The 25841-nt window shown below is 39.6% G+C and overlaps 1 protein-coding gene across 5 annotated transcripts in view; it reads right to left on the bottom strand.

The window, feature by feature from the left end:
- HERC2 (HECT and RLD domain containing E3 ubiquitin protein ligase 2) overlaps nt 1-25841 on the bottom strand; it is a 234547-nt gene that overhangs the window by 14522 nt on the left and 194184 nt on the right. For all 5 annotated transcript variants that reach the window (XM_082840688.1, XM_082840690.1, XM_082840692.1 and 2 more), the window contains 9 exons: nt 25442-25567; nt 24833-24988; nt 24315-24430; nt 24015-24213; nt 17998-18212; nt 3811-3988; nt 3120-3281; nt 1873-1964; nt 1521-1660 (listed from right to left, as the gene is read on the bottom strand). In XM_082840688.1, coding sequence (XP_082696814.1) covers nt 1521-1660; nt 1873-1964; nt 3120-3281; nt 3811-3988; nt 17998-18212; nt 24015-24213; nt 24315-24430; nt 24833-24988; nt 25442-25567 — 1384 coding nt within the window. The remainder of the gene's footprint in view (nt 1-1520; nt 1661-1872; nt 1965-3119; nt 3282-3810; nt 3989-17997; nt 18213-24014; nt 24214-24314; nt 24431-24832; nt 24989-25441; nt 25568-25841) is intronic.

Below are 25841 nucleotides of genomic sequence, written 5' to 3'. Positions count from 1 at the left end.
AAAACAACCAGCCTGTAACCAGTGTGAAAAGTGTCAAGGTCCAAAAAGTCCAAGAAGACTGAAGAAGACTGACAAGAATGACCCTGAGGGGTGACTGAGGGTTGTCTCAGAACAGAGACAAGAGCAGCACAGCTGATGGAGCCCATGTTGTGAGGGGAGAGAGAGGGAGGTCAGGTGGAGTGACGACTGTGTGTATTTTCTCACTGAAGGCCATGTTGTGATTATGTAGCACAGGGCCCATCACTGTAGGAAATACACACTTGTTCAGGGTAATGGGGCACCATGGCATCACCTATCTCTCACATGGAAAAAAAAAAGTTCTTTGTACTATACTTGCAACTGTTCTCTAAGTGTGTTATATATATGTTTCAAAAAATTTTAAATTATAATAAAGGAAATAAAAGTGTGTTGTAATTTCTTCATCAAGAACTACATCAGTCCCACCACAAGCCACAGAAGTTGCATATTCATATATGAAACTCATTCATCGAAACTAATTAAAGGGCACGTGTTCATATAATTCACCAAAGCCTTTTAAAGGGAGCAAAATTTGGGGAATGTCAGTTTTCCAGCAGCCACCCATACTCCCTGGCCCCTTCACTCCACCTTCAATGCCGGCAATGGCAAGTTGAGACCCTCTCGTAACTGGAAAATCTCTCCTTCCCCTTCTTCCATCACATCTCTCTCACTGATCTTCTGCCTCCTTTTCTCCACTGAAAGGTGTGTGAGATTTTACTAGGCTCACCTAATAATTCAGAATATTTCCATACTGTAAAGTCAGCTGATTTGGCAATCTTAATTCCATCTGTAATTCCCTTTTGCCACTGTCCTGGGGTTCCCAAGACCACCCTCAGTTTTGATGATTCACTAGGAGAACTCCAGGACTCAGCACATATCATACTCAGAGCTATAATTCATTACAGTGAAAGGACACAAAGCAAAATCAGCAAAGGGAAAACGCACATGGGTGAAGTGCAGAGAAAACCAGGAGCGAGCTTCCAAGGGTCCCCCACTCCTGGTGGAGTCACACAGACGCATTTAGTTCCTTCAGTAACAAGTTGTGGCCACTTGTGACGTGCTGCCCAGCGGGAACATAAGAGACTCGATGCCAGGGTTCTGACTGGGGCAGGTCAGGCAGGCACTCTGCCTGGCACGTACCCAAGTTCCAGACCCCCAGAAGGAAGCAGGTTTCAGCAGAGACCACGCTCTTTGCAAACATTCTAACAAAGCCTCCTTCAATTAGGACTGGTGGGAGCCCTCCTGAAATCCAGGCTCCCAGAAGCCAGCCGAAGGCCAACCTTGCAAGCGAGTGTTCCTAAAAACAGCCGTATCAGGCCTGCTCTGTTAGCCACGAAACACAACATGTTCACCAGTGTTAACACCAGGGACTGAAGACGATAGGGCCAAAACCACAGGCGTATTTTCAGAGTATAGTATGACTCTCCCCATCCCCCCTCCACCTTAGAGCTGCACAGATTATCCCTAAACCTCCAAATTACAAGGTTGGGCCTCCCACCTACCGTCCTCAGTGCAGCACACACAGTGCAGGGAGCCGGTGGCGATGGCAATGACTTTCTTCCCCTGCAGCCCTTGAACCTGCCGAGGTCTTCTAACATGGTCATCAGATCCATGGCCCAGCCTGTGATAATCACCTTTGCCCCTGCACACAAGGAAACGTGGAACTTGTGAGTGCAAAGCCATCTTGTTTACCACCCTGCGCCACCCTCCTGGAGCAGACACCACACTGACACTGCAAGACACAAACCACAGCCTGCCACGGAAACCACATTTCTACCTACAAAAAGGCAGTTAAAGTGACTTCTAATTAACAATCTGGATTTGGTGGACTTAAATAAATAGAATCTTGCATACCAAGTATAGACAGCACCAGATTTGGTCAGGGCGACAGAAAACTGGGACCCACATTCCACTTTAACCACTCCAAGGCCTGTCAGAGAATCGATCTAGAAGGGAAAAGGCTTAATTAGACTGATTCAGTCAAGGTTTTTGCTGATGGTTGCACCCATATAGAGACTGCAGTGACGCGAATAGAGAACTCGGAAAGCCCTTACTCCTACGCCAAACATTTACTACAACATAAAACCCTACTCCACACAGCCAAGTGTTCTCAGAAGGGGCAGGAACCCTGGCTCTGAGGGAGCACAGGCCACAGGCGGCCAGGCGGCCATGCCACCACCCGTGAGACCCGCCGCATACTGCTGGAAATGAACACGTCACTGTTGAAGGTCTATGATCGCTTTCCCCAGCATTCACTCTCCCAACTCCATTTCTCTTTGTGATGTGGTGGCCCCATTCTCCAGCAAGCCCTGCACTTCCCATCTGCCCTCCAGCCCTATCAGATGCACAGGCCCACAGGCAAGAAGAAGCAGGTAACGGGGGACGGATGGCCAAGACAACCAGGGTTCTGACTTCAGACACTAGTAATCCACCTGCCCAGGTTATTCCAATTAAACACGACGTTGATTGGGTCAGTACTGGAACCCACTTCCAGCCCTGCATGCTCAAGGGTCCAGACCCTTCACAGCCAGCACCCAGAGGTCTTGTTGGGGTTCATTTACCTAGCTGACATCTTTTCTCACCTAGCAAACTATGGTCCTTATTACCTGTGACTGTTTCCAGACTCAAGTTCTCAAACTTAAATTTAAATCAATTATCCCCTAATTCTCTGTTTTCTCCTCACCCTACCCCCATCACAATGATAGCAGTAATGGCCTCCACCCCCCAAGACCCCCCAACATTCGACATCTCAGTCCTGCAAGGTGCAAAGCCTCTGTCTAATGCCTTCTTGACATACAAAAGCCCACAACAATTTTTTCATAAATGTGGAAACCATACGTAACAGACCTCTGTGAACAGAAGGGTGTGAACAAGTCGTCCTTCTCCTCAAACAGGTCCGCACGCTAAATAAAACCATGGGCTGCGTGAAGCCCCGCTGACCACAGACATTCCCAAGAGAGCACGAAACAGTACTTAAAACTATCTTCATACCTCTGGGTCTTTCACTCCCTTTTCACCCAGTGACCCATCATGTGTTTTGCAAAGAAGCTAAAGATGAAGTTAGGTTACTCCTGAGACGCAGGCGGCGGCAGGCAGCGTACCTTCACGGGCGCCTTGCAGCCGTCGCTGCCCCCTCTGCCCAGCTTGCCGTAGTCCCCGTCCCCCCAGGACCAGACGGTGTCGTCCTCCGTGAGGCAGAGGGTCTGGGCATCCCCACTGCCACAGGCAACGTCGACCACACGGTGGCCCTGCAGCACCTCCACCTGCAGAGAGAGGGGCACTGAGGACATCCGACTGCAACAGAAAGGAGGCTCTCCCCAGAGGGGTTAACGTGCTGGGATTTGGGGGTGGGGTGGGGGGGAGGGTGCCTGTCTTAATTCTTTACAAACAACAGGGAATCTTAATGGTCCTGCAGGCCAAGACAAAAGACACCCTCGCATATCTGAACTGTGAGCATCTCAGCGGTAGGAGGCAGGTCCCAGTGTCCAGTGCTCAGTCCTGCCACCCACCCTGCAGCCTCACCTAAATCACAGCGGACCTCCCAGAAGACAAAGTCTCTAGCTAGATGCCAAGTAATATTTACTAGTGTAGATAAAAGGGTATTTCAAACGCTATCCTGTTTAAACGACCCATGGAATATATACCACGGTGGTTTTTATTCCCACCAAAAAAAAACACTGTTAACTCTGAAACTAAAAAGAATCTGGAATAGGAAATACTGTGGATTTTTACAAAGCATAACGACAATAGCAAGCTGTCCCTCCAGGCCTCCCGCGCACAGTTCCTCCTCACCAGCTTTGGTTTCAACTGGTCCTCACTGTCACTGTGCCCCAGGCGGCCATACCGGCCTTTGCCCCACGTGTAGAGGTCGCCGGCTGCAGTGACACAGGCGCTGTGGGCTCCACCAGCAGCGACGTCAACCACCTCTATTCCTCTCAGAGACTCAATGACACGAGGACGGTCACACGGACTGCAAAAGAGGTCACCAAATATAACTGAAATAGTTTCATTCTTAAATATTTTTAAATTATTAAATATAAGCTTTTGGTTTGTTGCTCATTTATTCAATGCACACCTCTCAACCTACATACATCTGTCAAGTCAATCATTAAATCAATCTGGAAGCATCATTCAGGCCTGAACTCAAAATCATGTAATTCCCTACCTACCTCCTTCTATACAAACTGCCCAAATGCCAGAGAGGAGATGTACAGTCTAAATCAGGGGCTGGAAGACCAGCACTTACAGATGGGCCATGTCTGGCCTATGACCTGTTTTTGAAAGGCCAGTGAGCTGAGAATGGGCTTTGCATTTTTTAAGGGTTGTAAAACAAACAAACGAAAATGACGAAAGGAGGATACACAACAAAAAATGTATGTGGCTGGCCTAAAATATTTATTACTATCTGGTCTTTTGCAGAAACAGCCTGTCCACCCTTGCTATAAATCAACATTTCATTTAAGGAGTCAACTAGTCTATATATAACATGGCAAGCCTGATGACAAACTTCTTTTTCTTATTACTGAGTTTTGAAAGCTATTTATAATGATTTTGGATATAAGACCTAAGGTCAGATATATGATGTGGCAAATATGCTTTCCCAGTCCGTGGCATGTGCTTTCCGTCTCTTAACAGTGTCTTTCAAAGAGAAGTTCACAATTTTTATAAAGTCCAATTTATCCTATTTTTCTTTACTGGATTGTGCTTTTGGAGTTCTATCTAAAAATCTTCTTCTGACCTAAGGTCACAAAAGTTTTCTCTCATGTTTTCTTCTAGAAGTTTTTAGTTGTAGGTTTTAGACTTATGAGTTAATTTTGCATATGACGCAAGATAAGAATTCAAGTTCAAAGATCGAGGTGTTCCCTTAGGCAAGGCTGAAGATTTCAGTCTGTGGTATTTGGAATTTAGGCTGCAGTCCTTGTTTTTGGATGGATCACTGGGTTTGTGGCACAGTCCATGCTTTAAACCAGATCTGAACAGAAGAATGGCTACTTGGCCCAGGTAGAAGTAGATGAAGTATTTGGTTTAATTTTGGATATTAATGGCGCAAGATAAGAATTTAAGTTCACTGTTTACCATACGGTTGTCCAATTGTTCAAAACCATTTGTTGAAAACACTATCTTTTCTCCAATAAATTGTTTTTGCACTTTTGTATTATGCACTGCAAACTGTGAGGGAGGAATCAAGTTTCATTTTTCCACACTCATTGTATCAGTATTTGTGGGTACGTTTTTGGACTTCCTATCCTATTCTGCTCCACTGATATATTTCTCACTCAATACAATAATACCACACTGTCTTGATTACTGTATCTTTAAAATGAGACTTGAAGTTAAATAGTGCCAGTCCTCCAACTCTGCTCCTCATTGGCAAAGCTGTCTTGACTACTGTAGGTACTCTTCATTTCCACATGAATTTTATAATCAGCTTGTCAATTTCTACAGAAATTTTGATTGGGAAGGGATTGAATCAATAGGTTAATTTGGGGGAAAACCAAAAAATCAACAATATTGAGTCTTCCAACCCATGAACACAGCATACTCCTCCATTGTTTTAGGTCTTTTAAAATTGCTCTCAGCAATATTTTATAGTTTTTTTGTCTGTAAGTTATCCATACCTTTGGGTCAAATTTATTCCTTACTATTTCGATTTTAGGGGGAGGGTACCATAAACAGTATTTTAAAATCTCAATTTCTGATTGCATATGTATATGTATAAAGACACACAGTTGACTTTTTTTAATGCAGAAATGTTTCCTTTATTTGCCTGCAATCGACTTTTTTTTTTTCCATTTTTAAACTATTTCTGTCTTTAAATATAAAGTGTGTCTCTTGTAGACAGCATACAGATGGATCTTTTTTCTTATCCATTCCACCATTCTCCACCTTTTGATTTGAGAATTTAATCTATTTATTTTTTTTTTAACATCTTTATTGGGGTATAATTGCTTTACAATGGTGTGTTAGTTTCTGCTTTATAACAAAGTGAATCAGTCATACATAAACATATGTTCCCATATGTCTTCCCTGTTGCGTCTCCCTCCCTCCCACCCTCCCTATCCCACCCCTCCAGGCTGTCACAAAGCACCGAGCCAATATCCCTGTGCCATGCGGCTGCTTCCCACTAGCTATCTACCTTACTACGTTTGTTAGTGTGTATATGCCCATGACTCTCTCTCGCCCTGTCACAGCTCACCCTTCCCCTCCCCATAACCTCAAGTCCGTTCTCTAGGAGGTCTGCGTCTTTATTCCTGCTTTACCCCTAGGTTCTTCATGACATTTTTTTCCTTAAATTCCATATATATGTGTTAGCATACGGTATTTGTCTTTTTCTTTCTGACTTACTTCACTCTGAATGACAGACTCTAGGTCTATCCACCTCATTACAAATAGCTCAATTTCGTTTCTTTTTATGGCTGAGTAATATTCCATTGTATATATGTGCCACATCTTCTTTATCCATTCATCCGATGATGGGCACTTAGGTTGTTTCCATCTCCGGGCTATTGTAAATAGAGCTGCAATGAACATTTTGGTACATGACTCTTTTTGAATTTTGGTTTTCTCAGGGTATATGCCCAGTAGTGGGATTGCTGGGTCATATGGTAGTTCTATTTGTAGTTTTTTAAGGAACCTCCATACTGTTCTCCATAGTGGCTGAACCAATTCACATTCCCACCAGCAGTGCAAGAGGGTTCCCTTTTCTCCACACCCTCTCCAGCATTGATTGTTTCTAGATTTTTTGATGATGGCCATTCTGACTGGTGTGAGATGATATCTCATTGTAGTTTTGATTTGCATTTCTCTAATGATTAATGATGTTGAGCATTCTTTCATGTGTTTGTTGGCAGTCTGTATATCTTCTTTGGAGAAATGTCTATTTAGGTCTTCTGCCCATTTTTGGATTGGGTTGTTTGTTTTCTTGTTATTGAGCTGCATGAGCTGCTTGTAAATTTTGGAGATTAATCCTTTGTCGGTTGCTTCATTTGCAAATATTTTCTCCCATTCTGAGGGTTGACTTTTGGTCCTGTTTATGGTTTCCTTTGCTGTGCAAAAGCTTTGAAGTTTCATTAGGTCCCATTTGTTTATTTTTGTTTTTATTTCCATTACTCTAGGAGGTGGGTCAAAAAGGATCTTGCTGTGATTTATGTCATAGAGTGTTCTGCCTATGTTTTCCTCTAAGAGTTTGATAGTTTCTGGCCTTACATTTAGGTCTTTAATCCATTTTGAGCTTATTTTTGTGTATGGTGTTAGGGAGTGATCTAATCTCATACTTTTACATGTACCTGTCCAGTTTTCCCAGAACCACTTATTGAAGAGGCTGTCCTTTCTCCATTGTACATTACTGCCACCTTTATCAAAGATAAGGTGTCCATATGTGCATGGGTTTATCTCTGGGCTTTCTATCCTGTTCCATTGATCTATCTTTCTGTTTTTGTGCCAGTACCATACCGTCTTGATAACTGTAGCTTTGTAGTATAGTCTGAAGTCAGGGAGCCTGATTCCTCCAGTTCCTTCTTTCGTTCTCAAGATTGCTTTGGCTATTCGGGGTCTTTTGTGTTTCCATACAAATTGTGAAATTTTTTGTTCTAGTTCTGTGAAAAATGCCAGTGGTAGTTTGATAGGGATTGCATTGAAGCTATAGATTGCTTTGGGTAGTAGAGTCATTTTCACAATGTTGATTCTTCCAATCCAAGAACATGGTATATCTCTCCATCTATTTGTATCATCTTTAATTTCTTTCATCAGTGTCTTATAATTTTCTGCATACAGGTCTTTGGTCTCCTTAGGTAGGTTTATTCCTAGATATTTTATTCTTTTTGTTGCAATGGTAAATGGGAGTGTTTTCTTGATTTCACTTTCAGATTTTTCATCATTAGTATACAGGAATGCCAGAGATTTCTGTGCATTAATTTTGTATCCTGCCACTTTACCAAATTCATTGATTAGATCTAGTAGTTTTCTGGTAGCATCTTTAGGGTTCTCTATGTATAGGATCATGTCATCTGCAAACAGTGACAGCTTTACTTCTTCTTTTCCGATTTGGATTCCTTTTATTTCCTTTTCTTCTCTGATTGCTGTGGCTAAAACTTCCAAAACAATGTTGAATAATAGTGGTGAGAGTGGGCAACCTTGTCTTGTTCCTGATCTTAGTGGAAATGCTTTCAGTTTTTCACCATTGAGGATGATGTTTGCTGTGGGCTTGTCATATATGGCCTTTATTATGTTGAGGAAAGTTCCCTCTATGCCTACTTTCTGCAGGGTTTTTATCATAAATGGGTGTTGAATTTTGTCAAAAGCTTTCTCTGCATCTATTGAGATGATCATATGGTTTTTCTCCTTCAATTTGTTAATATGGTTTATCACATTGATAGATTTGCGTATATTGAGAATCCTTGCATTCCTGGAATAAACCCCACTTGATCATGGTGTATGATCCTTTTAATGTGCTGTTGGATTCTGTTTGCTAGTATTTTGTTGAGGATTTTTGCATCTATGTTCATCAGTGATATTGGCCTGTAGTTTTCTTTCTTTGTGACATCCTTGTCTGGTTTTGGTATCAAGGTGATGGTGGCCTCGTAGAAGGAGTTTGGGAGTGCTCCTCCCTCTGCTATATTTTGGAAGAGTTTGAGAAGGATAGGTGTTAGCTCTTCTCTAAATGTTTGATAGAATTCGCCTGTAAAGCCATCTGGTCCTGGGCTTTTCTTTGTTGGAAGGTTTTTAATCACAGTTTCAATTTCAGTGCTTGTGATTGGTCTGTTCATATTTTCTATTTCTTCCTGATTCAGTCTTGGCAGGTTGTGCATTTCTAAGAATTTGTCCATTTCTTCCAGATTGTCCATTTTATTGGCATAGAGTTGCTTGTAGTAATCTCTCATGATCTCTTTTATCTCTGCAGTGTCAGTTGTTACCTCTCCTTTTTCATTTCTAATTCTATTGATTTGAGTCTTCTCCCTTTTTTTCTTGATGAGTCTGGCTAGTGGTTTATCTATTTTGTTTATCTTCTCAAAGAACCAGCTTTTAGTTTTATTGATCTTTGCTATTGTTTCCTTCATTTCTTTTTCATTTATTTCTGATCTGATTTTTATGATTTCTTTCCTTCTGCTAGCTTCGGGGTTTCTTTGTTCTTCTTTCTCTAATTGCTTGAGGTGCAAGGTTAGGTTGTTTATTCGAGATGTTTCCTGCTTCTTAAGGTGGGCTTGTATTGCTATAAACTTCCCCCTTAGAACTGCTTTTGCTGCATCCCACAGGTTTTCGGTCGTTGTGTCTCCATTGTCATTTGTTTCTAGGTATTTTTTGATTTCCTCTTTGATTTCTTCAGTGATATCTTCATTATTAAGTAGTGTATTGTTTAGCCTCCATGTGTTTGTATTTTTTACAGATCTTTTCCTGTAATTGATATCTAGTCTCATGGCGTTGTGGTCAGAAAAGATACTTGATACAATTTCAATTTTCTTAAATTTACCAAGGCTTGATTTGTGACCTAAGATATGATCTATCCTGGAGAATGTTCCATGAGCACTTGAGAAAAATGTGTATTCTGTTGTTTTTGGATGGAGTGTCCTATAAATATCAATTAAGTCCATCTTGTTTAATGTATCATTTAAAGCTTGTGTTTCCTTATTTATTTTCATTTTGGATCATCTGTCCATGGGTGAAAGTGGGGTGTTTAAGTCCCCTACTATGAATGTGTTACTGTCGATTTCCCCTTTTATGGCTCTTAGTATTTGCCTTATGTATTGAGGTGCCCCTATGTTGGGTGCATAAATATTTACAATTGTTATATCTTCTTCTTGGATCGATCCCTTGATCATTATGTAGTGTCCTTCTTTGTCTCTTTTAATAGTCCTTATTTTAAAGTCTATTTTGTCTGATATGAGAATTGCTACTCCAGCTTTCTTTTGGTTTCCATTTGCATGGAATATCTTTTTCCATCCCCTTACTTTCAGTCTCTATGTGTCTCTAGGTCTGAAGTGGGTCTCTTGTAGACAGCATATATAAGGGTCTTGTTTTTGTATCCATTCAGCTAATCTGTGTCTTTTGGTGGGAGCATTTAGTCCATTTACATTTAAGGTAATTATCGATATGTATGTTCCTATTCCCATTTTCTAAATTGTTTTGGGTTCATTATTATAGGTCTTTTCCTTCTCTTGTGTTTCTTGCCTAAAAAAGATCCTTTAGCATTCGTTGTAAAGCTGGTTTGGTGGTGCTGAACTCTCTCAGCTTTTGCTTGTCTGTAAAGGATTTAATTTCTCCATCAAATCTGAATGAGATCCTTGCTGGGTAGAGTAATCTTGGCTGCATGTTTTTCTCCTTCATCACTTTCAGTATGTCCTGCCACTCCCTTCTGGCTTGTAGGGTTTCTGCTGAGAGATCAGCTGTTAACCTTATGGGGATTCCCTTATGTGTTATTTGTTATTTTTCCCTTGCTGCTTTTAATATGCTTTCTTTGTATTTAATTTTTGACAGTTTGATTAATATGTGTCTTGGCGTATTTCTCCTTGTATTTATCCTGTATGGGACTCTCTGTGCTTCCTGGACTTGATTAACTATTTCCTTTCCCATGTTAGGGAAGTTTTCAACTATAATCTCTTCAAGTATTTTCTCAGTCCCTTTCTTTTTCTCTTCTTCTTCTGGAACCCCTATAATTCGAATGTTGGTGCGTTTAATGTTGTCCCAGAGGTCTCTGAGACTGTCCTCAGTTCTTTTCATTCTTTTTTCTTTATTCTGCTCTGCAGTAGTTATTTCCACTATTTTATCTTCCAGGTCACTTATCCGTTCTTCTGCCTCAGTTATTCTGCTATTGATCCCATCTAGAGTACTTTTAATTTCATTTATTGTGTTGTTCATCGTTGCTTGTTTCATCTTTAGTTCTTCTAGGTCCTTGTTAACTGATTCTTGCATTTTGTCCAATCTATTGTCCATTCTATCTCCAAGATTTCGGATCAACCTTACTATCATTATTCTGAATTCTCTTTCAGGTAGACTGCCTACTTCCTCTTCATTTGTTAGGTCTGGTGCATTTTTATCTTGCTCCTTTATCTGCTGTGTGTTTTTCTGTCTTCTCATTTTGCTTATCTTACTGTGTTTGGGGTCTCCTTTTTGCAGGCTGCAGGTTCGTAGTTCCTCCTGTTTTTGATGTCTGTCTCCAGTGGCTAAGGTTGGTTCAGTGGGTTGTGCAGGCTTCCTGGTGGAGGGGACTAGTGCCTGTGTTGTGGTGGATGAGGCTGGATCTTGTCTCTCTAGTGGGTAGGTTCACGTCTGGTGGTGTGTTTGGGGGTGTCTGTGGCCTTATTATGATTTTAGGCAGCCTCTCTGCTAATGGGTGAGGTTGTGTTCCTGTTTTGCTAGTTGTTTGGCATAGGTTTTCCAGCACTGTGGCTTGCTGGTCGTTGAGTGAAGCTGGGTGCTGGTGTTAAGATGGAGGTCTCTGGGAGATTTTCGCCGTTTGATATTATGTGGAGCTGGGAGGTCTCTTGTTGATCAGTGTCCTGAAGTTGGCTCTCCTACCTCAGAGGCAGAGCCCTGCCTCCTGGCTGGAGCACCAAAAGCTTTTCATCCACACGGCAGCCAGAGAGGCTTGTCTGCTCCCTCGCCGGGGCGGGCGGGGCTGGGAGCTGAGGCTCGGGCTTCGGTCGGAGCGCCGGCAAAGGACTGACAGCCTGCAGGGGTTTAGTGCGCCACGGCTAGCCGGGACGGAGTCCGGGGAAAGTCTGTAGCTGCCGAAGAGGCAAGAGAGTTTTTCTTCCCTCTTTGTTTTCTGGTGCGTGAGGAGAGGGGATTAAGAGCGCTGCTTCTGCAATCGACTTTTATTTACTGATCTTCTATCCTGCAACCCTGCTGATCACACTCATTAATTCTAGTAGCTGTTTTGTAGATACCATCAGATTTTCTACATAAATGATCATATTATGTGTAAATGAACAGCTTTAATTCTCCTTCCAATCTGAATGCCTTTTACCTCTTTGCATTGTTGTGCTGCACTTGCTAAACCTGCTAAACAATGTTGAATACAACTGGTGACAGACAGCAGCAGATGTCCTTGTCTTGCTCCTGGAGATAGGGAAAGCGTTCAGCCTGTCACCATCAGGTACCACATTCTTTCTTTCTTTCATTCATTCATTCGTTTATTTATGGCTGTGTTGGGTCTTCGTTGCTGTGCGTGAGCTTTCTCTAGTTGTGGCGAGCAGGGGCTACTCTTCGTTGCGGTGCGTGGGCTTCTCATTGCGGTGGCTTCTCTTGCTGTGGAGCACGGGCTCTAGGCACTCAGTAGTTGTGGCTCGCGGGCTCTAGAGCGCAGGCTCAGTAGTTGTGGTGCATGGACTTAGTTGCTCCACGGTATGTGGGATCTTCCCAGACCAGGGCTCGAACCCGTGTTCCCTGCATTGGCAGGCAGATTCTTAACCACTGAGCCAACAGGGAAGTCAAGCCCTAGCTTTAACAGAGATGCCCTTTACCAAGCTGAGGAAGTTTTCTCTCATTCCCAGATTGCTGAAAGCTTTTATCAGAAACAAATGTTAGTTTGCCAAATGCTTTTCCGCCTTTCATCTATTGAGATAATCTATACAGTTTTTCTTCTTTACACTGATCAATTTTCTAATGTTAAAACAATTATTCAATACTGGCAAAAACGTCATTTGGCCTTACTGCTTTATCCTTTTACATATTGTTGGATTCAACTTTCTAAAATATTAAGAATTTTTACATCTATGCTCATGAAGGATACTGGTCTATATTTTCCTAATAACATCTGAGTCTGGTTTTGATATAAAAATAAAGCTGTCCTCAAAAAAGTAAATTGGCTAGAATTCCCTCCTCAATTTTCTGAAATTGACTGTGAAGAACTGGTATTATCTGTTACTTACATGTGTGGTAGACATCACCAGTCATATATCTGGTCCTGAGGATTTATTTGTGGGAAATTCAATTTCTTAAATAGACACAGGGCCATTCAAGTCATCTAATTTTTCTTGAGTGAGCATTAAAGAATGTGTGTCCTTTGAGGAATTTGTCCATTTCATCTAAAAAGTTCAATCTGTTGGCATAAAGTTATTTAATATACTGCATCTTTCAATAACTACATTCTGCAGTAATGAAAGCTCCCTCATTCCTGATATTGCTATAATTTGTGTGTGTGTGTGTGTGTATAGATAGGTAGATAGATTAGTCTAGATGGAGGTTTTATTGATGATGCTACCTTTCTCAAAGAACCAACTTCTGTTTTCTTTAATTTTTCTCTATTTCTCTGTTTTCTATTTCATGGATTCTTGCTCTGATCTTTCTTAGTTGCTCACTTTGTCTTTCTTATTCTAATTCCTTAAAGTAGAAGCTGAGGTCATTGTTTAGAGATCATTTTTCTTTTACAAAAAGGCATTTCAGGCTATACATCTCCTTCTAAGTACTGCTTCTGCTGGATCCCACACATTTTTATATGTTGTTTTCATTTTCACTCAGATCAAAATTCTTTCTAATTTAGCACTGATTCCTTCTTTGACCCATCAGTTTTTACATTTTAGTTATTTTTACATTTTATTTACTTTCCAAATATATGGAGGATTTTCCATATTTTATAGTAATTGATTTCTAATTAATTCCATTGTGGTCAGAGAAAATCTTTTATATAACTTGAATCTTTTGATTTATCAGATTTGTTTTCTGGCCCAAATTACGGTCTATGTTGGCAGCTGTTCCACGTGTACTTGAAAAGAATGTGCTTTTGTTAAGTGGTGTTGTATAGTGGTAATTAGATCAAATTGGCCGATAAAGTTGTTCAAGTCTTCTGCCAAATCTTCTATCCACCTATCAGTTATTGAGGAAGGATATTAAAATCTACAACTGTAAATCTGTTTCTCCTTGCAGCTCTGTCATTTTGTTTAATTTCATATATTTGGAAGATCTATTATTAGTTGTGTAAACATTTAGGATTATTATGTCCTCTTGATGAACTGACCACATCAACATCATAAAATGACCCTTTTTATCTCTGTTGATATTCTCTGATGTTACATCTAGTTTGTATAATATTAATATAAGCATTCCAGCTTTATTTTAATCTGTGTTAGCATATTTTCCCACCCTTTGATTTTTAATCGATTTTAAATTTTAAAAAATTTAAAAAAAATTTTTTTTAAATTAAAAAAAATCGTTTTTAAATATAGACATGTTAAATACAAAGTTTGTTCTATGTAGCATATTGTTTGATCTTGCTTTTATATGCATTCTGACAATGACTTTTAACTGTGGTGTTTAGATCATTTAACATTTGATGTGATATTATTTTGGTTTAGATCTATACCTTACTATTTGTTTTCTATTTGTCTCATCTGTTTACTCCATTTTTTCCTTTTTCTGGTTTCTTTCGAGTACGTTTTTTGATTCACTTTAACTCCTTTGTTGGCTTATCAGATAAAACCTTTTGTTGCGTTATTTTCGGGGTTGCTTTGGCAGATGTAGAATGCATCTCTAACGATTAGAGTGTAGTCTGGGGTCATGTACTACATCATGTATAGTATAAGAACTTCACAACAGTATATGTCCACTTCCTGCCTCTAACCCCAGCCTCTGTGCTACTGCTGTCATATATTTTACTCCTATGTATGTTTTAAGCATCTCAATTCATTTTTACCATATCCTGAAAACATTCAATTATCTCTTAAAGAGATTTACATAATAAGGGAAAACATCATGATATTAACCCATGTAGTAATTTCCTCATTCATTTGTATAGATCCCTGATTCCATCTGGTATAATCTTCCTCTGGTTTGAAGTAATTCCTTTAAATTTTTAGTTGTACAGATCTGGAGGTGGTGAATTATTTCAGCTTTTGTATGCCTGCATAAGTCTACTTCAAATTCATTCCTGAAAAAATAATTTCATTGAGTAAAAAAAATCTAGGCTGACAGTTATTTTTACTTTCAGTATCTCCCACTGTGTTCTAGCTTACATTATTTCTTATCAGAAATTCACCATCACCCTTTACCTTTTATTCTGTACATAACTGGTATTATTCCCCCTGGCTGCTTTAAAATATTTTGCTCCTTATCAATGGCCTTGAGCAATTTGATTATGATGTGCTTTGGTGTAGTTTCCTTCATGTTTCTCTTGCTTAGGGTTCTCTGAGCTTCTTGAATGTGTGGGTTTATAATTTTCATCAAATTTGAAATTTTTTCAGCCACTACTTCTTCAAAATCCCCATCTTCATCACTTTTGGTAACTCCAATTATGCATGTATTGGGCCATTTGAGGTTGTCCACAGCTCACTGATACTATGGTCTTTTTATATATTCTTTTTTTTTCTGTTTCATTTGGATAGTTTCTACTATTATATATTCAAGTTCACGGACCTTTTCTTCTGCAATGTTTAATCTGCCATTAATCCCATGCACTGTATTTTTCATCTTAAACATTGTATTTTTCTTGGACATTGTATTTCTTTAGGACTTTGATTTGGGCATTTAAATATCTTTCAGTCTCTACCTAACATGTTCAAGTTTTTCCTCTAGCTTACTGAAGATAGAACTGTTTCAGTGTTCTTGTCTAGTAATTCTATCACTTGTGTCACTTCTGGGTCAGTTTCAATCAACCGACTTTTCTCCTTATATGGGTTGTATTTTCCTTCTCTTTTGTGTGCCTGATAATTTTTTTATAGCTTTATTGAGATAAAATTGACATATAATATTGTGTAAGTTTAAGGTACACAATATGATTTGATAGATGTATATATTGTGAAATGGTTACTACAATAAGGTTAGTTAACAAATCCTTCACCTCACATGTTTACTTTTGTATGTGTATAGTAAGAACATTTAAGATGTACGCTCTTAGCAACTTGCATATGTACAATACAGTATTGTTAACTATAGTCACCATGCTGTACATTAAATCCCCGGAACTTATTGATCTCATAACTGGAAGTTTGCACTCTTTTAGCAACATCTCTCCATTTCCTCCACCCCCAACCCCTGGCAACCACCAATCTGCTCTCTATTTCTATGAGTTCAGCTTTTTTAAGATTCCACATATAAGTGAGATCATACAGTTTTTTTGTCTTTCTCTGATGCATTTCGCTTAGCATAAAGTCCTCGAAGTTCATCCATATTGCTGCAAATGGCAGGATTTCCTTTTTCATGGTTGAATAATATTCACATGCACACACAAACAACACATTTTTCTTTCTCCATTTGTCTGTCAGTGAACGCTTAGTGGTTGTTTCTTTATCTTGGCTATTGTAAATAATGCTGCAATGAACATGGGGGTGCAGATATCTTTTTGAAATAGTAGTTTCATTTCCTTTGGCTATATACCCAGAAGTGAGATTATTGGATCATATGCTAATTCAATTTTAAATTTTATGAGGAACTTCCACACTGTTTCGCACAGTGGCTGCACCAATTTACATTCCCATCAACAATGTACAAGGGCTCCCTTTTCTCCACACCCTTGCAAGTACTTGTTACCTCTTGTCTTCTTGATGATAGCCATTCTAACACTTGTGAGGTGATATCTTACTGTGGTTTTGATTTGCATTTCCCTGATGATTTAGTGATCTTGAGCAATTTTTCATGTGCCTGTTGGCCATTTGTATGCCTCTTGGAAAAATGCTTATTCAGGTCCTTTGCCCATTTGTTAATTGGGTTATTTGGTTTTTGTTTGCTATTAAGTTGTATGAGTTTCTTATGTATTCTGGATCTTAACCTCCGATCAGTTATAAGATTTGCAAATATTTTCTCTCATTCCATAGTTTGCCTTTTCACTGTGTTGTTTCTTTTGCTGTGAAGAAGCTTTTTAGTTTGATGGAGTCCCACTTGTTTATTTTTGCCTTTGTTGCTTGTGCTTTTGCTGTCATAGCCAAAAAATCATTGCCAAGACCAATGTCAAAGAGCTTTTTCCCTATGTCTTCTTCTAGGAGTTTTATCATTTCAGGTCTTATAGCCAAGTCTTTAATCCATTTTGAGTTAATTTTTGTGAGTAGTTTAAGAGAGAGGTCCAATTTCATTCTTTTGCATTTGAATATCCAATTTTCCCAACACTACTGAAGAGACATGTGCCTGATAATTTCCGACTGGATGAACAACATTGTGAATATTATCTTGCTGGGTGCTTGGTATGTTTGTATCCATAAAAACATTCTTGAGCTTTGATCTCTACAACATGGTTAAGTTACCTGTAAACAGTTTAATCCTTTCAGGTCTTGCTTTTTAGCTTTGTTGGTGGGATCAGAAAAACACTTAGTCTATGATTAATTTCTTTTCCCTCTGTTGTGCACCATCACTCTTAGTCCTCTACTCAGTGAATTATGAGGTTTTGGGAGTAGGCACTATCCTCTGCCCTCTGTGAGCTCTGGGAATGTTCCTCCTAATCTTTTTAGGTGGTCTGTTCCTTGGCCTCTCAGATATTCTCCTCACACATGATTGTCAGTATTCACCTGTGGAGATCACTGACCGTACTTTACTTCCTGTTATCCAATGTCTTTAGGGCTGCTATTTCATGTATTTTGTCTGGTGCTTTAGTTATTTCAGATGCAAAGGGCCCTGTCATTCCAATTTGGCAGGTAGTTCCCGTTACTTTTTAAAAATTTAGTGGGTTTCGTTGCTTTGTTTGAAAAACTATGTCATTTGTGTGTCCCTTTCCCCTACTGCCATTTCCTCTGTATTTACAGTTTTAGCATCTGCATATTAACAAAATGCCAACTGTGATTCAGTGGATGACTCAGGATGAGGGGAAGGGGACTTGGGGGAAAAGGACAAGATGAAGCCTACCATACTTAGTAATCAGAAATCAAAATTCGGAACTGATTTCCCCCCAGCAGAGGGGTCATGTAGGCAAGCCTAAATAATGTCACATGAACTTATTTCTGCTAAATGAGTCATTAACATTAACTTTGAGTAGATTATTACAAATGTTGTCTTAAAAAACAAGCATTAACACAAACAAGAAGAGGAAAACATAACATTAAAAATGATGTTTTCACATAATACCTTCTGTTGCCATGCCCCAGCTTCCCATCTTCTGCCTCACCCCAAGAGTAAACTTCTCCTTCTGAAGAGAGGGCAAGACAGTGTTTTCCTCCTGAGTTCACAGCTACTTTCTTAATAAACACATGCTGAATGGATTCAAGTAATGTTGGGGTAGATACCGACTCTGTCCCTCCAATTCCTAGTCTGCCGCCTGCACCATACCCAGTGGCATACAGCTAAGACAAGAAAAAGTAACATAAACATCAGATTTTTATCTAAATATATTTCAGTAAATAATAAACCAATTAGTTCATTTTAGTAATTAATAACCTATATTTTAGTAATTAATAAACCAGACCAATGCTCTAGATTTTTTTACCACAGAAAAATAAAATTAAAAATCACAGGAATGTTTAAGACTTTATTTTTGCTTTATCAGATCTCTAAAAATTAAAGAAAACATTATAATTAATAGAAACCCCAAATTCAGAAAATGTATTTTGAAAACACAGTCTTTTCCCTGGAAGCATTTCTATTTTTGTCTAGAATAGCAACTACAATTAATACCAAGAAAAACAAAAACAATTTAATTAGCTACTATATGCAAATCCCAGATAAATAACACCTACAGAAACACCCATATGAAAATTATACATATACTTAGTACTTCAGCAAGGCAGCATACAAATCACACAGCAGAATATACTACTTTTCTTTCATTCTAAGTGGGTAATTGATTTGGGACATAAAACATCTTTACCATAAAAAAAAAAATCAAGATTGCCATTTCCAGATGCATGTCAAACACCCCTCCTATAACAATTTAAATGCTGTTTCACATTGTTTCAAATGCTCTGCTGCATTGACACAACAGTAAGGAAACTTCAAGGACTAAAACAGGAAGTGAAACCAAGAATTCAGATGGATAAATGAACCCAAAGTCAGCCTCCCCTGGGAAGGTTTTAAGGCAGTGAGGCGCCAAGCCTAAAGGGAGACTCTGTAGAAAGGAGAGGCTCTGAAATGCTTCCCCTCACTCAGACTGTGAATGAGAACTAAGAAGAAAACAAAGAGAGTTGCCTTTCTCAAAACTTGGGACTGAATGAGAGGGTGGAAAATCTCTCCTGAGAATTCATAACTACAAAAGCTGGTCCTTGAGTTGGTTTTCAGCCTGAATTAATGCTACCTATGGTCTAAATTCCGTAGGTAGAGAATTTAATTTACAATGGCTTAAAGTTGGTAGTACCCAGGGTCACAAATTCTTGTTTGATTAGTGGCTTCAAACTAGGCCTCTGACACCACAAACTTCTTAACCAGCACAGGCAGGAGACAACACTATGAAAAAGTGAAAATGTGCTGCCTTCTTCTTTTACTTTCTCTTCATTTAGATACTGCCTGATCCCTGCTCAGTCTTCTGTCTGGAACTCCTCCTCTCAGACACCTTTCATGGAGCTATTTCCCAGCAGTTTTCCATGCTTCAAAATCGTCCCATCCTATCAGAACTTTATTGTTCAGAGTCCCATTTCTGTGAGATACTTAGCTTTCTAAGATGTTAATAGATTCTGATACTTTAGGATATCATCTTTTAAAATGTGTCCATTAAATGCATGGACCCTGTAATAAAATACCTTAGCTGAGAGAAATCAAAAACAAAACAAAACAAAACATACAAAAAACAAACAAACAAAAACTAGGCCTCAAAGAATTTCTACATCAAATTTTCCAAGGAAAATGGTCAGCTCATAGTTTTAAAAATTCCCATTATCTAAAAGGAAGGAAGGCACCATGAGAGAGAGTCAGAAGAAAAAAAGCCCAATATTATGTTTAAAGAAATAAAAAGCTTGAAAGTATCCCCAAAGAATAAGAGACCAGAAGGTAACCCAAAACAGAACTTCCAGAAATTAAAAAAAACATAGTTGAAACAAAAAACCCAGAAGTATTAAACAGAAGATTATAAACAGGTACAGAAATCAGACAACTAGAAAATGGATCTAAGGAAATTATCCAGCATATGGCACAGAAACACAAACAGAAGAGGAAACAGAAAAGAAGAGAGAATTTGGGATAGATCTCCTCACCTGAACGTCGATCAGAACTCAGAGTTTCAGGTACAGATCATACAGAGAATATGGGAGAGACAATATTTGAAAAAATGTCTGATAATTTACCAGTTGTTAAAAGGCCACTTCTCAGAGCCAGAGGAAGCCCACCCCTCATCCCTCACCACCTGGCAGAAACAAAACAACACAAAAAAGGGCAGGAAAAGTAAGAAGAAACTGACATCTAAATATATTCTAGTGAAACTGTAGATCACTAAAGAAAGACCTTGAAAGCAGCTACAAAGAAAAGATTTATTACCTTCATTTGGGTAAAAATTAATCTGACTGCTGACATCGCATTAGCAACAATGAATGCCAAAAACCAGAAGAATAAAACCTTTAGTAGGCTGACTGAAAATAATGGTCAACTGAAAGTGTTATACTCTAGAACAGGGCTTGGCAAATCAGGCCCACCACCTGATTTTGCCACACCCATTCATTTACATATTCTCCACAAGCTGCTTTCATAATTGCAACAGAGACCAGACTATATGATTCCCATAGCCAAAAATACTATCCTTTACCTAGAAAAAGGACAAAGCTAAGATATTTTTAAATAAACAACAAAAACAATCAGGGGATTAACCAACAGTAGACCCTCACAAAAGGAAACTGAAAACATACACTTAAAGTAGAAGAAAAATGACTGCAGATATAAGATCTGAGACATACGAAATAATTGGTGACCAAAGATGTGTATAACATTTGGGTAAATCCAGAAAACACACGGTCTATATAAAACAACAATAATAATAATGCCTATCATTCGGGGGACAGGTTAGTGCCAAAACACAGGATAACAAAGGATCAGCCTTTTTAATTTGAGAGGAGTATAGAAATGCTAATTAACTTTAGATTTTAAATATACATGTTAAAATCACCAGGGAACAACTGAAAGACAGAATTCTCCAGAAAACAGAAAAAGAGAGCTACACTTCAACCCTTGCTATGAGGTTAGCACGACCTTGATACCTTTGGCGGGTGGCCTCTGACGTGGTTCCCAAGAGTCCCTGCTTGCAGGGATTCCCGCCCCTATGTAATCCCTTCTTGGATGTGGGCTAGACCTAATGACTCTCTTCTAATGGACAGAATACAGCAAGAGGGACTGTCACTTCTGGATTAGCTCACACAAGACTGACTTCTGTCTTGCTCTCATGCTCTCCTGCCCTCACCCTTGCTTGCTCTGATGAAGCCAGCTGCCACATAGTGAGATAGCAAAGAGCTGAGGGCAACCTTAGCCAACAGGTCATGGGGAGCTGAATTTTCCTCAGGCCAGCCTTGCAGCAACTGCAGCCTGATGAGAGATTCTGGGCTGGAGGCCCAAGCTAAGCCACCCAGGGAAACTGTGAAATAATAAATGTGTATTGTTTTACGCCAACTGTTGTAAGTTAAACAGATAACTAATATATTGGGTTGGCCAAAAGGTTCTTTCGTTTTTTTCTGTTAGATGGCTCTAGTAGTGCTTAGTTGTCTTTAACTTCATTTGAAACAATTTTGTTAGACTGTATTGGGATAGCTGTCATTATCAGTGTGCATTAAAAAAAAAAAAATCAAAATTGGTGAATTTTTGTGTAGCCATTCTAATACTGAAGATATAGGGGGGAAAAAAGCAACAGTTTTGGCACATTACACTTTATTATTTCAAGAAAGGTAAAAACGCAACTGAAATGCAAAAAAAGATTTGTGCATGGAAAATGCAAAAAAAAATTTGTGCACAACATTTGTGCATGTTGCTAATTTGTGTATGGAAAAGGTGCTGTGACTGACTGAACATGTCAAAAGTGGTCTGCAAAGTTTCATGCTGGAGATTTCTTGCTGGATGATGCTCCACAGTCAGGTAGACCAGTTGAAGTTGACAGCGACCAAATCAAGACATTCACTGAGAACAATCAACATTGTACCACATGGGAGATAGCCGACACACTCAAAATATCCAAAACAAGCACTGAAAATCATTTGCAGCAGCTTGGCTATGTTAATCACTTTGATGTTTGAGTTCCGCATTAGTTAAGGAAAAAAAAAAAACCTTTTTGACCGTACTTCCGCATGTGATTCTCTACTGAAATGTAACAAAAAGTTCTGTTTTTAAAACAAATTGTGTTGGGCGATGAAAAGTGGATACCTGTACAATAATGTGGAATGGAAGAGATCATGGGGCAAGTGAAATGAAGCACCACCAACCACACCAAGGGCCGGTCTTCATCCAAAGAAGGTGATGTTGTGTATATGGTGGGACTGGAAGAGAATTCTCTATTATAAGCTCCTTCTGGAAAACCAAACGATTAATTCTAACAAGTACCACTCCCAATTAGACCAAATGACAGCAGGACTCAACAAAAAGCGTCCAGAATTAGTCAACAGAAAACGCATAATCTTCCATCAGGATAACGTAAGACCACATGTTTGTTTGATGACCAGGCAAAAACTGTTACAGCTTGGCTGGGAAGTTCTGATTCATACGCTGTATTCACTAGACACTGCACCTTCAGATTTCCATTTATTTTGGTTTTTACAAAATTCTCTTAATGGAAAAAATGTCAATTCCCTGAATACTGTAAAAGACACCTGGAACAGTTCTTTGCTCAAAAAGGTAAAAAGTTTTGGGAAGACAGAATCATGAAGTTGCCCAAAAAATGGCAGAAGGCAGTGGAACAAAACAGTGAATATGCTGTTCAATAACGTTCTTTGTGAAAATGAAAAATGTGTCTCTTATTTTTAACCTAAAAACCGAAGGAATTTTTTGGCCAACCCAATAGTACCATAACCAGACATGGAGTGGGTAAGACAAGAATATTATGATGATTGCACTCATGATCCTGGATCTCCCCAAAATCCCAAACACAAACCAAAAAAATATAAAACAGAACCTGACCAAGTAAGGTTTTTCCAAAGAATACAAGACTATCTGATATAAGGAAAACAATTAATCCAATTCACTATATTAATCCACTAAAGGAGAAAAACATCTCTTTGATTATTTATTAAACATAGGAAGAATGTTTGACCAAAGTCAGTACCTATTCCTAAATAGAAAAAAGAAGGGAACTTCCTTAATCTGATACAGGGCATCTACCAAAACCCCACAGTAAGTGTGTAAAGGATTCCATCACAGTGCTTCCTTTGCAGCCTGGATCAAGCCAAGAATAGGCCCACTACCACCCCTGTTCAATACTGTACTGCAGCACCCACCAGCCTGATGAGCTTCATTTCTCCCTTGCACAGGAGAAAAGTAAAAGTAAAAGACAGGTGAACTGGAAAGGAAGGAACAAAATTTATTTACAGAACATGGCTTTATAAAGAAGATACACAACAGTTTGAGATACTAAGAAAGAAAAGAGTATAATAAGGTCACTAGACATAATGTCAGTATATAAATACTAACGATTTCCATGTATCAGTAGCAATTAATTTTTTAAAAGATAGCATTATGGGGCTTCCCTGGTGGCGCAGTGGTTGAGTGTCTGCCTGCCGATGCAGGGGACACGGGTTCGTGCCCCGGTCTGGGAAGATCCCACATGCCGCGGAGCGGCTGGGCCCGTGAGCCATGGCCGCTGAGCCTGCGCATCCGGAGCCTGTGCTCCGCAACGGGAGAGGCCACAACAGTGAGAGGCCCGCGTACCGCAAAAAAAAAAAGATAGCATTATGATAGCAAACAAAAAGGAATACATACGTTTAACGAACTGATATGCAAACAATTATAACACGCTTTTTTATGTATGCTGCATCTCAAAATAAAAAATTCTAAAACCACAGAACACATTAAAGATTAAACAGAGATACTTTAGAACGATAACTGCTTCCAGCACACCATAAGCACTGTGTACATAATCTTGAGATACTGTTTTAGCACAGAATCGTTATACATGCTGTGAACCAAACAAATGCCCTCCAGCCACAGCTGTCTCAGTTTCAGTGTATGACACAGGAAATGCACCTTCTTACCTTCCCATCAGCTGTCACTGCAAAGAGCGTCTGCTCTCCTCCAATTAACTGCACGGGTCTGAGAGCTGCAAGGGCTTCACATGGAGTGGGGACTTTAACTTTTGCACCTTCGATGCCCCCAAGCTGACCCCTATGATTATGACCCCAACCATAAATTGTTCCACTGCCGCCAGCAGAAAGAGTCCAGTCATCTGGTCGCCTGTAACAAACATTAAGAGAACAATTGACATGGGAAAGAACTGCATGTGAAGCACCATTCTCTCACAGACAACATTATTTCTTATTTCTGATATAGTAAACCTGTTCATCCACTGCACAAGTTGTTCATCTTGCTCTCTTCTAAAAATGCCATGGCTCTCATGGAGAACATCCATGTTTTCGCCGTCTGCCATTAATTCACGAATTTTCTTAGCCACCTGGACAACATTATTATGAGATTATACATCAAACACTCATCTCTCAAGAATAAAACAAATAATACTAAGGTAAGAAGACAGGAGAGGAGGTCTCCCCACCCAAGAATATGAGGGAATGCCAACATCAACATTGTGACTTTACAGTTAATAAGTAAAATCAACATGATTATATCACGTTGAAGATATTTTAAAATGTCTAGACAGTATCATTATATCTTTACTAAAAATAAACTTCAACTGAAATTTACAGTATCAGTTTATTCATTTTCACCTATGTGCTTTTTTCTTTATGATATTCCTTGGCAAGAGAAGTGTTACTGTGTCTCATAATATTGGCATCTTTTTACACTACAAAGAAAACACTGTGCATCCCAAAAGTGGTTCCAAAATAACTTGCAATACCTCATCGAGAAACAGACGGGGCAGTGGTGTTCTCTTGTCCAGGGCCACAGCAACACGGGAGGCCATGCAGTACCTTCGGAACCAAGCCCACTTGTGCGTCTCAGCACAGCAAGGGAGAGTGTCTAATTCCAGGTCACAAGCAAGAGCTACTAGTACCTGCAGCCACCACAAATTAACAACACAGGGACACTCAGAGACACGGCTAACATTCCACTTCACCAACACTGCCTGCCGAAGACAGCCCCCACGCAGGCGCCCTGTGGGTCCTCCTTCAGAATTCCTCTTGCCAGGCTGACTGCCACGTGCCCAGCAAGGGTCTTAGCATCACCAGTGATGTGGATTATTCCTACCCAGTGACTAGCAATGCACCTGACAACAGGACCTCAGATCAGACCACTGCTACAACACTTGCCACCTAAATCAAGGCATCTGAAAGCACACTGATACTTAAAGTACAAGGGCTTAGATCACACAGTTAACTCCTGAAAATCTTTCATATTCAACTTCAGCAATAGCTACACCTGTCCTCGGGGATGCCTGATACTTGATGCACTGCACTTGATGGCTCTCTGTGGCTCTCTCATCACTTTAGAACAAGTCAAGTATTACCTTGAAGAATGGGCTGTGGAGCAGTTGTTTGCCACCTCTCACGATAGGATCTTCATATTCAAACTGCCTTTGCAAAGCTTCTGGAAGGCCTTTCACCAGAGCAGCAAGAGCACTGCCTGAAAAACTCTTCAGAAAACAACCAAATTATAACCTATCCCAGGAAACCAAATGCAGGGGAGTCGAGTGTTTTGTTCCTGTGAGTCAAATGTTTTATTACATTGATAGTGTTCTCCCCTAAAACATGTGATTGATACTTTCAAATAGGAAAAAATCTAAAAGGACATGATGAACACGAAAATAAAAAAGAACATGAAAATTCACCTCAGAATGTTTGGTCTTAATTTCAGCACAACAACTCCCAGGGAACCAGAAAGGAACTTTCTGGCCTACAAACCTCCAT

This window comes from Leucopleurus acutus, assembly GCF_964270905.1.
Source record: "Leucopleurus acutus genome assembly, chromosome: 6".
NCBI lineage: Eukaryota > Metazoa > Chordata > Mammalia > Artiodactyla > Delphinidae > Leucopleurus > Leucopleurus acutus.
This window is presented reverse-complemented; position numbering and strand designations above follow the sequence as displayed.